At 41.8% G+C, this 16841-nt stretch overlaps 1 protein-coding gene across 3 annotated transcripts in view; it reads left to right on the forward strand.

Moving 5' to 3' along the window:
- LOC139408885 (adenomatous polyposis coli protein-like) overlaps window positions 1–16841 on the forward strand; it is a 59441-nt gene that overhangs the window by 15029 nt on the left and 27571 nt on the right. The window contains exons 1-2 of one of the 3 annotated variants that reach the window (XM_071153309.1): window positions 4421–4481; window positions 8667–8819. The exons of 1 other annotated variant lie outside the window; for it this stretch is intronic. In XM_071153309.1, coding sequence (XP_071009410.1) covers window positions 8685–8819 — 135 coding nt within the window. In that variant the 5' untranslated portion in view covers window positions 4421–4481; window positions 8667–8684. Of the gene's footprint in view, window positions 1–4420; window positions 4482–8666; window positions 8820–16841 lie in introns of those variants that run through there. One more of the 3 variants, XM_071153308.1, reaches the window with a different exon arrangement.

Here is a 16841-nt window from a genome sequence, read left to right on the forward strand (position 1 = left end):
CACGTGGAGGCCACATACACTACTGAGCCTCATTTTGACTTGTTTTAAGGACATTACATCAAAGTTGGATCAGCCTGTAGTGTGGTTTTCCACTTTAATTTTGAGTGTGACTCCAAATCCAGACCTCCATGGGTTGATAAATTTGATTTTGTTGTCAGCACATTCAACTATGAAAATAAAAAAGTATTTAATAAGAATATTTAATTAATTCAGATCTAGGATGTGTTATTTTAGTGTTCCCTTTATTTTTTGAGCAGTGTATATACACACACACACACACACACACACACACACACACACACACACACACACACAGAGTTGAAGTTTACATACAGTGCCTTGCGAAAGTATTTGGCCACCTTGAACTTTGCGACCTTTTGCCACATTTCAGGCTTCAAACATAAAGATATAAAACTGTATTTTTTTGTGAAGAATCAACAACAAGTGGGACACAATCATGAAGTGGAACGACATTTATTGGATATTTCAAACTTTTTTAACAAATCAAAAACTTAAAAATTGGGCGTGCAAAATTATTCAGCCCCTTTACTTTCAGTGCAGCAAACTCTCTCCAGAAGTTCAGTGAGGATCTCTGAATGATCCAATGTTGACCTAAATGACTAATGATGATAAATACAATCCACCTGTGTGTAATCAAGTCTCCGTATAAATGCACCTGCACTGTGATAGTCTCAGAGGTCCGTTAAAAGCGCAGAGAGCATCATGAAGAACAAGGAACACACCAGGCAGGTCCGAGATACTGTTGTGAAGAAGTTTAAAGCCGGATTTGGATACAAAAAGATTTCCCAAGCTTTAAACATCCCAAGGAGCACCGTGCAAGCGATAATATTGAAATGGAAGGAGTATCAGACCACTGCAAATCTACCAAGACCTGGCCGTCCCTCTAAACTTTCAGCTCATACAAGGAGAAGACTGATCAGAGATGCAGCCAAGAGGCCCATGATCACTCTGGATGAACTGCAGAGATCTACAGCTGAGGTGGGAGACTCTGTCCATAGGACAACAATCAGTCGTATATTGCACAAATCTGGCCTTTATGGAAGAGTGGCAAGAAGAAAGCCATTTCTTAAAGATATCCATAAAAAGTGTTGTTTAAAGTTTGCCACAAGCCACCTGGGAGACACACCAAACATGTGGAAGAAGGTGCTCTGGTCAGATGAAACCAAAATTGAACTTTTTGGCAACAATGCAAAATGTTATGTTTGGCGTAAAAGCAACACAGCTGTACACACCATCCCCACTGTCAAACATGGTGGTGGCAGCATCATGGTTTGGGCCTGCTTTTCTTCAGCAGGGACAGGGAAGATGGTTAAAATTGATGGGAAGATGGATGGAGCCAAATACAGGACCATTCTGGAAGAAAACCTGATGGAGTCTGCAAAAGACCTGAGACTGGGACGGAGATTTGTCTTCCAACAAGACAATGATCCAAAACATAAAGCAAAATCTACAATGGAATGGTTCAAAAATAAACATATCCAGGTGTTAGAATGGCCAAGTCAAAGTCCAGACCTGAATCCAATCGAGAATCTGTGGAAAGAACTGAAAACTGCTGTTCACAAATGCTCTCCATCCAACCTCACTGAGCTCGAGCTGTTTTGCAAGGAGGAATGGGAAAAATTTTCAGTCTCTCGATGTGCAAAACTGATAGAGACATACCCCAAGCGACTTACAGCTTACTTAAAGTATTAACTTAAGGGGGCTGAATAATTTTGCACGCCCAATTTTTCCGTTTTTGATTTGTTAAAAAAGTTTGAAATATCCAATAAATGTCATTCCACTTCATGATTGTGTTCCACTTGTTGTTGATTCTTCACAAAAAAATACAGTTTTATATCTTTATGTTTGAAGCCTGAAATGTGGCAAAAGTTCGTAAAGTTCAAGGGGGCCGAATACTTTCGCAAGGCACTGTACACTTAAGTTGGAGTCATTAAAACTCATTTTTCAACCACTCCACAAATTTCTTGTTAACAAACTATAGTTTTGGCAAGTCGTTTAGGACCTCTATGTTCCAACAATTGTTTACAGACAGATTATTTCACTTATAATTCACTGTACCACAATTCCAGTGGTTCATACGTTTACATACACTAAGTTGACTGTGCCTTTAAACATCTTGGGAAGTTCCAGAAAATGATGTCATGGCTTTAGAAGCTTCTGATAGGCTAATTGACATAATTTGAGTCAATACCTGTGGATGTATTTCAAGGCCTACCTTCAAACTCAGTGCATTTTTGCTTGACATCATGGGAAAATCAAAAGAAATCAGCCAAGACATCAGAAAAATAATTGTAGACCTCCACAAGTCTGGTTCATCCTGGAGCAATTTCCAAACGCCTGAAGGTACCACGTTCATCTGCACAAACAATAGTATAAACACCATGGGACCACATAGCCGTCATATTGCTCAGGAAAGAGATGCATTCTGCAAATCAATCCTAGAACAACAGCAATGGACCATGTCAATATGCTGGAGGAAACGGGTACAAAAGTATCTATATCCGCAGTAAAACAAGTCCTATATAGACATAACCTGAAAGGCCGCTCAGCAAGGAAGAAGCCACTGCTCCAAAACCGCCATAAAAAAGCCAGACTACGATTTGCAACTGCACATGGGGACAAAGATCATACTTTTTGGAGAAATGTCCTCTGGTCTGATGGGGGGGAAAAAATAGAACTGTTTGGCCATAATGACCATCGTTATGTTTGGAGGGAAAAGGTGAGGCTTACAAGCCAAAACACTATCCCAACTGTGAAGCACGGGGGTGGCAGCACCATGTTGTGGGGGTGCTTTGCTGCAGGAGGGACTGGTGCACATCACAAAATAGATGGCATCATGAGGGGGGACATTATGTGGAGATATTGAAGCAACATCCCAAGACATCAGTCAGGAAGTTAAAGCTTGGTCGCAAATGGGTCTTCCAAATGGATCGTGACCCCACGCATACTGGCTTAAGGACAACAAAGTCAAGGTATTGGAGTGGCTATCACAAATCCCTGACCTCAATCCTATAGAACATTTGTGGGCATACCTGGAAAAGTGTGTGTGATCAAGGCCTACAAACCTGACTGTTGCACCAGCTCTGTCAGGAGGAATGGGCCAAAATTCTTGTGGAATGGGCCAAAAAAGCTTGTGGAAGGCTACCCAAAACGATTGACCCAAGTTAAACAATTTTAAAGACAATGCTACCAAATACTAATTGAGTGTATGTAAACTTCTGACCCACTGGGAATGTGATGAAAGAAATAAAAGCTGAAATAAATCATTCTCTCAACTATTATTCTGACATTTCACATTCTTAAAATAAAGTGGTGATCCTTACTGACCTTAGACAGGGAATTATTACTAGGATTAAATGTCAGGAATTGTGAAATTTAGTTTAATTGTATTTGGCTAAGGTGTATGTAACCTGACTTGAACTGTGTGTATAAATAAATAATCTTGGCTTCCAATCACACATTTTGGAGAAAACAACTAGTTATATTAGCGAGGTAACATTAGCATCAATTTCAATTTTGGCCAGTCGGGCTAGCTGACCCAGCTAGTAAACAATGGAGCCAAAGAATAATTTCAGATTAGAAAAATACTCCAACAGGCTTTGCATTTCAGGAATTAGTTTCATGTACCCCTGGTGTAGTGATCAATTATTTAACCATGTAAACCATTTTTTGATATGTCTGTTTTTGCCACTTGCTTAATTAGCTTCCTTGCATTTGGAACGTGAGCGTGTCTGTGCCTGGTCAGACCCGAGCCTGCTTAGTAACAGTTGTGATCGGTTGCCCAAAATTAAAGGATTGGGTTTAACAAAGTGTCAAGTTATTTTCGTTTTATTTAGTGTCTTTGGATCTAATGAACATTAAAACAATCCTGTCTGTCTTTAAGTTAACAGGATAATGTATAAACTAATAGTCCATCTCCTATTAGCTTAGAGGGTTAACCCAATTGTGCAGGTTGTTAAATCATTGTTTGATTTTGGCCCTGTGTGTGTTTGCCCCATATTTGTGTTTGTCATTATTGATTCTCTGGGGGTTGGTTTTGTGCTGCTGTCATTGTGCATTGGTTCCCCCTGCTCCCCTCCTAACCTCCGCCCTGGTCGGTGGTGTGACCTTCAAGGCTCTCTGACCTGCCATTCCAACCCCCCTCATCACACCCCGTCACTCCGCTCCCTCCCTGGTCTGCTGTCCTGTGCCTGGGGCTCCCACCAGCACCCTTCACAAAAAGAGCCCTAATTGAGTCGGCCAGGAGAAGCAGCTGTGCCACAGAGCTGGAAGCCAGCCAGCCAGCATCGGTCACTGCAGAACCAACCACGGAAACAGCAAAACAAGGCTGGCCCTGGTCTCGCTGCCAGGTGATTGGCTGTACCGGTTGATCATGTGACCGGGTGCTGGCTGGATGAGCTTTCAACGTCTGACACAGTTGAGGGAGATGGGATGGAGAATGTCACTGCTACCGAAATGGGGTAAGGTTTTCCTTTCTGTGTTTTTAAAGACCCCCTCTTCCTTTCTATGATGGACAAAAAATGGAGAGAAACGTTAATGGGGATTAGGGGCAGGCAGGGAGCAGCTAGTGTGAATAGTGAGGCATAGCCACTAAGCCTTTTGTTTTGATGGTTGGTTGGTGGGAGAGGGAGGAAGAGGACGGAGGGTGTGGGGGATGTGCATTCATTGCATGCATCCTCTCTACTCTCACTATCATCACTGCAAGGGCTGTGTGAAAAGAAAAAAAAACCTGCATTGTGCTTGAGAAGGAAAACAAGTAAAGGATTGGAAAAATGAGGTGAAGGAGAACCTGCTCATGGCCAAATGCCCAAAATATCAGTGCTGCTGGTGTGTGTGGTGTACTAAGATGGTGGAGGAGAAGAGTGGGCTGGTCCTTAGGATTCTGCTGCTTAGCCTAGCGACCGGTTTTGCTCAAACAAAGCAGACCTGTCATTGTGGCTGTGTGATGCTGTCTTTCTCTGGTTGCTATGGGGTTGGTCTGCCGGTGGTTGTCTTAGTCTGTGTTGACTTCGTCATTGGTTAATCCCTGGTTGTATTGTGCTGTGTAGAGCCAGGTTAGTTGGGCCAAGTGTAGGCTAACGCCACTAAGTGGCTGCCTACTGTTTCTTTGTGGTGTCAAGGGAAGGGCATTTGACGCTCTGCAGCTGACTGCAGGGTTTTTCTGGTCTAGCTATCTGCTTAGGGGGTATCCACCATACAGTGTCACACACACGCAGAAAACCTTATCCATCCAGTGTAGTGCCACATTCCCTGCCGGTGTCAGACGAAAGGGAAATGTGAGCGCCTGCCTGGTTGTTTTATCGTGTCAAGATGGAATCCTCATTTGGAGAGAGGAAGGCGTTTACACGGTGGGTAGGACGCAGAGAGAATTGGCTCTGAATTGGAAACCATTACTGATGGACCTACACAAGGTGGATCCTTTTCATTATTCATTTTAATGCACCAGCAAGCATCAACCGGTAAAATGTAGAATTTGCTCAATTTAAGCAGGAGATGCATTTTGAGAAGATTGATGCAATATTCATGAGGTAGTAAGAGGCAGTCCTCTTCTTCCTCAGCCCCCTCTGTTCTTTCATTCGCTCTTTCCCCCTTTGCTTCTCATTGCTCGCACCCCCTTTAAACCCTTTGTAGGCTAAATTTGACAGGTTTATATGGTAGTGCTATTAGCGGTTTGCTTTGTTCGATGTTGTTTTGTTTTCTCTAGTGATATTACAGACTGGTTTTTAGTGGGTTGAATTCTGTGGGGGCATAGCTAAGTATGCAGAGGGAGTGGACATGGTAAGATTCTAGATTATTATTATTTTTTACATACAAGCTTTGTGTGTATTGTGCCGATGGGCATTAGTCATTGTATTGGTCGGTTGGATTATTCATAAAAGAAATAGCCGTGTGTTTTCATCCATGGACTAACCTACTAAATGCACACGTTTTTCACCTAGAAGGGAATCAATGTAGCCTACTAGCCTAATTAAAATCTCAGAACATTAGCCTAATATCTGCAGGAAATAAATGACTAAACCTTGAGGCTATAACTGTGTACATTATGGGGCTGTGCGGAGAAGTAGGCGAATATGGAAATAGTGCGATGATGGAGATGCAGATGGCCCTAAATGATCATTCGATTTAGAAACTGATTTGGATGTTGATGTAATTGCAAATGCAATTATGGAACTGGAAAAGGAAAGGCAATAACTAGTTTGCATTTGCATGCATTCAGTTGTTCAACTGACTAGTTATCTTCCCCATAGAGGCTTGTGTAATTTTTATTACAATTTGTATAACTATCTTCCTATCTAACACAAACAGCTGTATTCACTATAATATAATAGTTTTCATGTTCATATGACACTGGGGCATAGTGAAACGATCATCCCAGCATTGCAACCTCATGATCCCAGCCCCCTTCAGAGTCAGCACTATACTGGCTGTTAAATTATGGTGATGATAAGCGCTCTTTTTTTTTTTTATGGCGGAGGCTGGAATTGAATCTCCAAAATGGCCGCAAATTGAACTACCTCGGTCTGCATCTGCAAACAGGGGAATGTTGCACCTGCAATTCTCCCCTGTATTGTAAATGCATGAAGTGGCAGTGTGTCAATAAAAGAAGAAAAATGTCCCTCCCCTGATCCAATTTTGGTGATGGTGGTGTTTTAGAAATGTGTTTTGGTTACCCCTGCGCATCAGCCAGTGCATTGACAGAATTCACTGGGTTCTTCTGGAATGTTGAATTTTAGGCTTAAGTGGTTCTGGAATGCTCCCGAGTGTTCTTCTCTGCCCATCCTGTGTATCGGCTCCATCCTAGTGAGGGCAATATTGACATTTACAGACTCACTGCCCAATCAACCCAGTCTAATTGACTCGCTGAATTCAGTTGGATCAGCATTGGAATTGCTTGTCTTGTCTAGAACTTTGTCAAACAAATCATTTTAGCCTTGGAAACCAGAACAATGTTGCAACCAAGGCCGTGGTTCATAATTACTAATAGGGCACTGAAGTTGCTTTGATTAGTCATTGTCGACCTGTGGGTAATATAGGCAACTGTGTAGGCTAGTCAGTTAGCTCTACGCTGTATGCTTGCAGCTGAAGCCTTCTGCCACGCACAACTGGTAAAGGAAGAGATCCCAAAGGCTTACATGTAGACCTGCATGCAAAGGCCATTGCTGATATCTAACATGTCACTGATTAATTTAGTAACAATAGAGTGATACATTTTTCCACCGCAGTGATCTAGTTACTACCCCGCCCGCTTGCTGCTTCCCTCCACCCTCTTTATAATGGATGATCTAAAAATACAAACTTTTCCTTAGCGAGATGAGCGAGTGCCCCTCTGTCGTGTTGAGTTGTCTTCACATGGCAGTATGGGGCTGTGTGGTGCGCGAGTAATGGTGTTCCCTTAGCTGCCGAGCCCATCTTCTGTCTTCTAGATCTCGTCTTCTCAGCTGATTTCCGCAAGAGCGAGGTTAACACATTAATAAGCCTGCCTTTTAAACGTGGCCTAGTTGGAATGCACTGTGTGGTATGTGGTCTTTAGTCTCATACATCACGTGTATAGCCTACATATTGGCCCTAAATTGCACAGAGATTTTGACGTCAGCGGACATGGCCTATGTTGTGTGGAATTTCAATATTGTGTTGTAGAATGTGCTTAATCTGCTTATCGTTATGATATACGTTTTCTATTTAATTAGGTAGTACCGCTTATGGCCGTGTCTATTGAGAATGGAGTGGATGTCATGTCTGTGGTATTTGGCAATTAACCACTTGACAGGTGGGATGGCACCGTTCTGCTCTGTCTGCTGCTGCCCATCTCATCAGTGTCTGCCTGTGGATTGGGCTCCCTCTGCAGTGAAGATTATCAGTTGAAATAATTTGACCATCCATTTTGTCTTTTGTTGTATGCTCTTTTTATTCTTGTCTATGCAATATTGTTTCAGAAGACATTTAGCTAAAAGGTAGCCTAACAACAAACCTACTATAGTACAATTCTGGTGAAAGCCAGAATTGTCATAATTAGGCCATCACTTTCATCAAGTTTCATTTGTTCAAAATCCTAGAAGGGGGAACGCAGTAAAGCAAAATCTACCCGGGTGTGAATTATTCACAAGTCTAGTGTTTTCCAATCTGTGTGTATGTTAGAATTGTTCTTATCCCAAAGCCGTAGCAGGCATTTACAATTCTGATTTTCTAGATCTGACCCTACTTTCTCAAATGTTTAATTGAATCTTGAGTGATGCCTTTTATTTTAATACAATCCACTGCTATCTTATTCTGCGCTACGTGCTTGGGCCCTCGAGCGACTGGCCCTGTCAAGGCTTGCCTAAGTCCTGCCTGTGTAGCAGAAAATAGCTTTAAATGATCATCTAGGCTAACCATTGCTGAACATGTATTTACCATGGAGCTATCAATGTAATTAATGGTGATGGGTTATTAAATCCTTGATAAATTCACTATTTTCTCTTATGAGATGGATATTAATTGACATTGTCATGATCACTCCCTCACCTCTGACTGTAATGTCATTTTACACATCAATGAAGATGTAGGCCTATGGATTAATGGCAATTAGGCAACGTCCGTTTTATGGGCAGTTTGATAGGCGCAGCTGAAAAAACCTTAATGGTCGTAATGTGTCCTCGTCCTCTTAGGTCAAGAGGTAGTCCAAGATGGCTGCAGCATCTTATGATCAGCTGCTGAAGCAAGTGGAGATACTGAAGATGGAGAACTCCAACCTTCGACAAGAGCTTGAGGACAACTCAAACCACTTGACCAAACTGGAGACCGAAGCCTCCAATATGAAGGTAAAAGGCAGAAAGCAGATTTTGGATTATTTACTAAGAACCCATGTTTGTTCGTTATGTGACACTGTAGCAAAACATTTTGCAATGTAAAATGCAAACAGGCTTTATTGGATAAGTACAGATGATAGGCTCTCCCCGTTCCACTCCTTTTTCTAAGCTTTTCCTTCCGTTTCATGCCCACTGAACACAACCCAGCCTTTCCTCTAACCCAGGACCCTATAAAATTAAATGTTAACTACAAAGTAGCCTATTGCCTACCTGGCAGAATTATTCATTTTTTTCATCAATCCATTTCCCATTTTATTATTTTTTTGCAAACTCTGCAATCGCATGAGTGCAGCAGCAACACTGGCCTCTTCCTGATGCTCACTTGCATTAAAGGCTAACTGGACATAAAAACAACAACATCCCAGAACTCAAACATGCTTTTTCTGCACAAACCACTGATCTGTCTTTCACGTCTATGACAATGCCCTTTTGTTTACAAATTTAGCCACAACCATGCATAATGCACATTCCTTAATAATGACTAACTTCTTATAGCAGGCATTATAGAAAATGAACACGGGTCTCATAAACCATCTCAAGCACAAGCCCATGTGCTAGTGAGTAGCCAGCTGATCTTTATATTTCAAGTCTAGCCAGCTTGGCTCTATTTGCTTGCAAACAAGGTAGAACAGTTTAATTGTAATGAACACAACCTTCTGTCCATCTCCAACTGTTTGATCAGCATGCTAGCCTGTCCACTTTGTTCAGATGTTGAAATCAAGTGGCCTTTCTTATTTCTCAGATTGAGAACGAGTTGCCAATTCCTTTATATAAGAGTTTTTTTTAATGCTCATTGCACTTTTATTGAAATGACTAGACAGCTAGTACAAGTCTGTGGCTAAAATGCTGCTTGTGGTAATGCAATGCCTCACGCAACAAACTGAGCATTCATTTTCCAGAATCGATGTTCATTGATGCTCCCGTTTTTGGTAGGGTCTGCTCTTTGTGCAATTTGAAGAGTTGAAACATAACCTTTTCCAAGCAATATCCTTTTTAACTTCCTCCTCTATTACGATAAAATGCCTCAATGTTTTTCGGTGTCCATATGATGGATTATGTTGGACCAAACCGCAAATACAGAGTTGAAACTGCTTGTTAGAGAGGAAGACGTGACCTTTCATCTGTGTTGTTGAGAGTGGCATTGGCTTGGTGTCTGTGGGAGGGGGAAGGTGCACACAGCACGGAAGGAGCGAAGGAGACGAGGCCAAAAAGACATGAGAACAAGCGGACATAAAAGCTCAAAACGAATAATAGAAAAACCTTTGGAATATTGTTCAAAAACATACATTCTAATTAATTGAATTAATTTCATGTAATGCCCGGCCCTATTTACTAGCTGTCAGATCCTTGTTTTCTCCGTCCTTGTTTAATCAATTCCTCTGAAAGCTCATTGGAGGTCCAAGGAATCTCCGTTGATCCTCTCGACCAATGCACTTTGAGGTGTTTTGACACTTTCTCACACAACCTAAGTCTGTTCATGAGAGGAGCTGCCATCCTGAGCTAGGCTGCTAAATGTCTCTCTCTCGCTCACACACACATGCACGCACACATGCGCACACATGCACACACACACACAGAGTGGTTGGATGTGCCAGCCTGCTTGGTTGCGTAACTGGATGATGTGACCTGGCAGGCTGAGGATACAAGAGGTGATCTAAGTCCCAGGGCTTTTCTCTTCTCACAGGAAGATTTTGGTTCTCAACAGTCTTTGCCATTGTCTTCTACCCCACAATGCGCCCCTGGGTAGTCACTGGTGCCACCTCACATTAGGGAGCACTACGCTCTTCCATGTAGCAGTGAATGTAGTCGGGAAACAAACTCCAATATACTCATCTCCTGATAATGCATTTGTAAGAAAGAGGGACAGTCAAATGAAAACGAGAAGGAAAGTGGATGTGATAATGGTTTAGTTGCCCAAGTTGTACCAAGGGCATTTTTTGTTTCTCAGGTAAAAACTCAAAGCTTACTGGCCCTGTTTTTCCACACAACAATATTGAGCCTATTATAGGGCAGCTGCATGATAAGAATGGGGGATATACTCCCCATGGTCGTGTGTGTGTGTGGCCTGAAACACTTATCTTAATGTACTATATGAAGATACAACACTGTTCTGTGTATAGACCTACTAGTTTACAGACATTGTCTGGGCATTATGGAAATGTTGTCTAATGTAACAGTAACCCAATATGACCGCCCATTCACTACTGCCATATTTTCTTGGATGCAAACAGCCGGCAGTAGAAGATTACTCCATGCATTATTCATCCTAGCCAATTTACACGCTAGTAGCCTATATAATGAATCTAGCCACCCCAGTCCCTTTAGCAGGGAGGAGAGGGAGCTTATCAGGACCTTCTTTATCTTCCAGCTTCCCCCACCCATTTTCTTTTCTTAGATTGCGTCCCAAATTGCACCCTATATGGTGCACTACTATGGGCCCTGGTCAAATGTAGTGCACTACGGTGCCTTCTGAAAAGTATTTTCAGATTTCCACATTTTGTTGTTACATTTTGTCACTGGCCTGCATACAATACCCCATAATATCAAAGTGAAATTATCTATGTTTTTAGACATTTTTACAATAATCAAATTTATTTGTCACATACATGTGACATGGAATATGTTAATGCGAGTGTAACGAAATGCTTGTGTTCTGCATCCGACAATGCAGTAATAACCAACTAGTAATCTAACCTAACAATTCCATAAACTACTACCTTATACACACAAGTATAAAGGGATAAGGAATATGTACATAAAAAAAGATATATGAATGAGTGATGGTACAGAACGGCATAGGCAAGATGGAGTAGATGGTATAGAGTAGTTGACGTTGCTCTTATATTCAGTAGTTCTTCCTGACTGTATGTAATGAAATTTAAGATTACCTGGGGTACCAATGTAAGAAATAACACGTAAAAAAACAAAATACTGCATAGTTTCCTAGGAACGCAAAGCGAGGCGGCCATCTGTCGGCTCCGGTAGTACTATGTACAATTAATAAAACATTTTAAAGCTGAAATATCTTGAGTCTAAGTATTCAACCCCCTTTGTTATGGCAAGACTAAATAAGTTCAGGAGGAAAAATTTACTCAAGTCCCATAAGTTGCATGGACTTTGAATATTCCTTTGAGCATTCTGAAGTTATTGATCCACCATCCAAAGTGTAATTAATTTCACCCAGTCACTACAAAGATATAGGCGTCCTTCCTAACTCGGTTACCAGAGAGGAAGGAAACTGCTCAAGGATTTCACCATGAGGCTAATGGTTACTTTAAAACAGAGTTGGCTGTGATGGGAGAAGACGGATCAGCAACATTGTAGTTACTCCACAATATTAACCTAATTGACAGTGAAAAGGAAGCCTGTACAGAATAAACATTTTCCAAAACACGCATCACGTTTGCAATAAGGCACTAAAGTAAAACTGCAAAAGATGTAAAGAAATGTCTGAATACAAAGTGTTATGTTTGGGGCTAACGCATCACTGAGTGCCGCTCATATTTTCAAGCATATTGTTGGCTGAATCATGTTATTTTGGTATTTTATTAGGATCCCCATTAACTGTTGCTAAAGTAGCAGCTTCTCTTCCTGGGATCCACATGAAACATGACATAATACAGAATATTTATAGATAACAGCTCAAGGACAGAACCACATAAAAAAAAAGTAGCCTACATATCAATACATACACAAACAATAGAGGTCAAATAGGGGAGAGGTGTTGTGAGGTTTTGCTTGATCTGTTTTTTGAAACCAGGTTTGCTGTTCACTTGAGCAATATGAGATGGAACGGTGTTCCATGCAATAATGTCTCTACTACTGTATGCTTTCTTGAATTTGTTCCTGATCTGGGGACTGTGAAAAGACCCCTGGTGGCATGTTATGGGTATGCTTGTCATCGGCAAGGACTGGAGAGTTTTTTTATTTTTATTTAAAAAAGCGGAATAGAGCTAGGCACAGGATAAATCCTAGAGGAAAACCTGGTTGTCTGCTTTCCAATACACTGGGATACTAATTCACCTTTCAGCAGGACAATACCCTAAAACATCAACCTGTATGGCAATACTTAAATGGCTGTCTAGCAATGATCAACAACCAATTTGACAGTTTCAAGAATTTGTAAAAAATATAAAAGTGCAAATATTTTACAAGCCAGGTGTGCAAAGCTCGTAGACTTTCTCAGAAAGACTCCCAGCTGTAATCTCTGCCAAAGGTGATTCTAACACTCCATGGATGGAAGGCCTATCAAGTTTGTATTCACGGCCAACATGTCCCTAGTGTCCTACGTGCCAAAGAAAGGGGTGTGAATACTTCTGTAAATTAGATTTCTATATTTCTAAAAACATGCTTAGACTTTGTCATTATGGGGCATACTGTGTAAATCCATCCCCAAAAAGTATTAATTCATTTTTATTTAATGCTGTAATAAAATGTGGAAGTCAACTGGTATGAATACTTTCTGAAGGCACTGTACATGGGGAATAGGGTGCCATTTGGGACTCAATGTGAATGAAAGAGATTTTGGCTGTGCAGCGATACCAACTAACCGGCCAGCCCCTCCATCTCTTTCTCACCCCAGAGGCAGGCAGCGCTCCCTGGGTTGGCTTCAGTATGCCAGTGCCTCCCTGGAGGACTAATGGTGCTATACCATGCATGCTAATGAGGAGATGACTGGCTATGGGGGCTCCCTACTCCCTTGCCCATGAAGTAGACTATCGTAAATAAGACATCTGTTTTATCCCCCCACTCCTTCCCCAACAATATATATATATTTTTTAAACCTTGCATTTGTCTTTTCCTGCTAGTACTGACTTTGCCAATTTAAAGTAAGTAATCGACTTTGCCGATTACTTACTGTGATTGTCTCACTTAGCTATTAAGATGAATGCACTAACTGGAAGTCGCTCTGGATAAGAGCGTCTGCTCAATGACTCAAATGTAAGTAAGGACAAGATTGTGTATCCTTTCCTGAATCCCAAATCAACCCCTAGCCTCTATCCTTTTGTGTTGATCTGACAGGATGGGAGTAGGCTGGTAGTGCCTATCTTGCCCTCTGATAGACTGTGGAATTGTTGCCATATTGCTTACACCAATCTAATCCTCTCTGATCTAATCAAATGCCTAGAGCATGCGGGCTAAGGGTTGATTTGTTATTCAGTCTGAGAGCTTACTGCTTTTGTAGAGCGTTTTTGCCATGTTGCCTTTCCATTTCCTTGTAATAAATGCGTGTATGGACTCAGCATGTAGGGACTTGCTTTGGTATATTTTTGGTACAAGCTTAGTCAGTCATTAGCTATTAGTCATTGCTAGGGAGAGTCTTGCAGTATGTGTCATCAGTCTTACTCGCAGTATCTGAGACTGTCTACACACTTTCCAGTAGCTTTGGAGCTGGTTGGGGTTTGCCTCTCTATTTTGGGCATTTGAGTGAGGGTCTCTGTGCTTCCCTTAGCTGGGGAGAGTCTTCCTCTGTTACTTGTCCAACACTGATGAAACATCCTTTTATCTCAGTAGGTTTGGAACTGAGTTTGGGGTTTGCCTCAGTCTCACTTTTGGGTGTGTGAGGCAGGGGGTCTACTGGCTCTACCCTTAGCTAAGTGCTGAATGCGCCACTCTATCTATTAACAATTCACTCGATCAGGTCTGCGTAGTCGGTCTGCTCTTGCGCAAATGGAAAATACTGCTAACTCAGTGAATTTAGTAAGCCTAGGGCTATGCTACCTGCTACTCTGCAACCAGATATTTCACACTGGGGGGGAAAGTGGCTGGCTCACCCTTTTTGTGTAGCTGCAGATACAGTATCAGCCTGGGTTTGGCTTAGGGATTTGGAGGAGATATCAAATAAGAAAACGTGTTAAACAAAAAGGGTAATGTTCTAGTTTAAATAATTGTCACGGTTGAGCTAGGCCCTCTGTTCCATGATCTAACCAGACATTGATGCTGTAAACGGTTAATGAGTCACATTTATTCATTGTGTAATGTGGATAGCAATGTCATCACCTGTAAAAGAGAAGAAATGTTATTTTATGGTCGCATGCTGACGGTTGGTTTAAGTGTGCAAAACGTTTTTATTTTGTTAGAACTCTTGCGATTCAGTTCAGTTTGTTTCTGTTGCAACTTCCAGTTTTTATTGTCCCCCCCCCCGATGAAATCAGGGAGGGGGCTGTGTATCTGTCTCCATCCGCTAGTATGTTTGTTCGTTTGTCACATACAATATCTCAGACAACACTGGCCCGATTTTGACTCGGGTGAACGATGCTTCTTACCTTACCGTAGAGATCCGTCATTTACAAAATTAGGGGGGGTGGTATCTGCATTATTCGTGGGAGATATGTTTACTGTTGCATTGTTTTCTTTTGGAAATACTTGTACAGTTTTTGGCTTATTCTTCACTTGATAATACAAAACCTCACTCTGGCAAGAAGAAAACACACCATTGTATTGAAGTCACTGTAAAATCGAACCACTGGGCCAACGTCACAGTAATCTTTGCACTTGGGGCCACAGCGGCATTCATTGTTGACCTGTATTGTTCTTATTTCCTTCCTGGACTATATAGCGCCGTAGAGAGAGCAGGATATTGCATCCTCCTTACTAAATAGGGTTTAACCTAATACTTGGCCTAGGCTGTAGTAAATTAAGTGTTTTGTAGGTTAACGGTAGCCTAAGTAGTAAAATCACAATGACTGTAGTGCAAAGATTCTGCATATTCTAAATAGGGGGAAGGGTTATAATTTGCAACCAAGTGAGAAGTATTAGGCCTATCTTGTCTTAATATCGCCTCCATAGTATTCCTTACTGGGGAGAACCCCTGTTGAGATCATAACTAATTAGGTAATTCAAGGGGTGGATAATGTTTATGACTAATGGATGAGATTACAAACAGTCTGCCTTCTCCCCTGTGGTAATCCAGTCTCATATTCATCAGAAACAGTATTCCCCCCCCCTTTTTACACACACAGACACTGCTGCTTCTGAGGCGCTCCCTTCCCTCTGCACCTCAAAGAAGGCAGGATGTCTTTTTTTTTTTTGTCTCTCCCTTCCACACATTGTATCTAATGAATGTGCCTCTCATTTCCTGTCCTCCAGCCATTTCCTCTCTCCTCAGGGCCCAGGGCCTCCAAAACGCAAACTATCCCCTTTAGAGTGCACTCCTTTTGACCAGGGCCAATAGGGTTCTGGTCAAAAGTAGTGCACTATGTAGGGAATAAGGTGTCATTTGAAAAGTAGTCCCTATACAGTGCACTAAGGTGCCATTTGGGATGCAACCAGGCTCTCACAGCTGCAGGGAGACGAGAGCACAAACACCACACTCTTCATCAAGGAGCACAGAGCAGGCTTCCTTTCTTTCCTACCCACCAAGCCAATTACACACAACACAACGAGCTCCATTTTAGTTAGATAACTATGGTTACAAACACTCACACAATTTGAACGTTTATCCTATGCAGCCTACTTAACATAAACCCTAAAGCTTTAGATAAGTACTACACTAAAAATCTTCATTCATGTTATCCCGTATGTGGAAAGGAGTTATGTCAAGTGAAATGTTTTTGCTATATTTTAAGTTCCTGGCAGAAAGTTTCTGAAGAAGTTGGCTGACTTAAAAATCCTTGTGACAACTAGAGGATCATTCCCAGTGACAACTGTCAGGCCAGGACTTGCATCCCAAATAGCACCCTATTCCCTACGTAGTGTGCTACTTTTTTTTTACCAGAACCATATGGACCCTGGTCAAAAGTAGTGCACAATATAGGGAATAGTGTGCTCTGTGGGACACAACCCATGTTCAGGCAGCTCTGGGATCCAGATGGGGGAAGGAATAATTTCAGTTAGTGACAGTGTCCTGTCATGGCGTATCAAAGCGTGTGGCTTTGATTCTCTTCATGTCATGTTCTATCAAAGGAACAGTCATAATATGACACAGTAATATGACATCATCAGAGGTGTGTGTGTGTGTCTAGGGCTGACCCC

The sequence above is a fragment of the Oncorhynchus clarkii genome, chromosome 5, assembly GCF_045791955.1.
Source record: "Oncorhynchus clarkii lewisi isolate Uvic-CL-2024 chromosome 5, UVic_Ocla_1.0, whole genome shotgun sequence".
NCBI classification, from domain to species: Eukaryota; Metazoa; Chordata; class Actinopteri; order Salmoniformes; family Salmonidae; genus Oncorhynchus; species Oncorhynchus clarkii.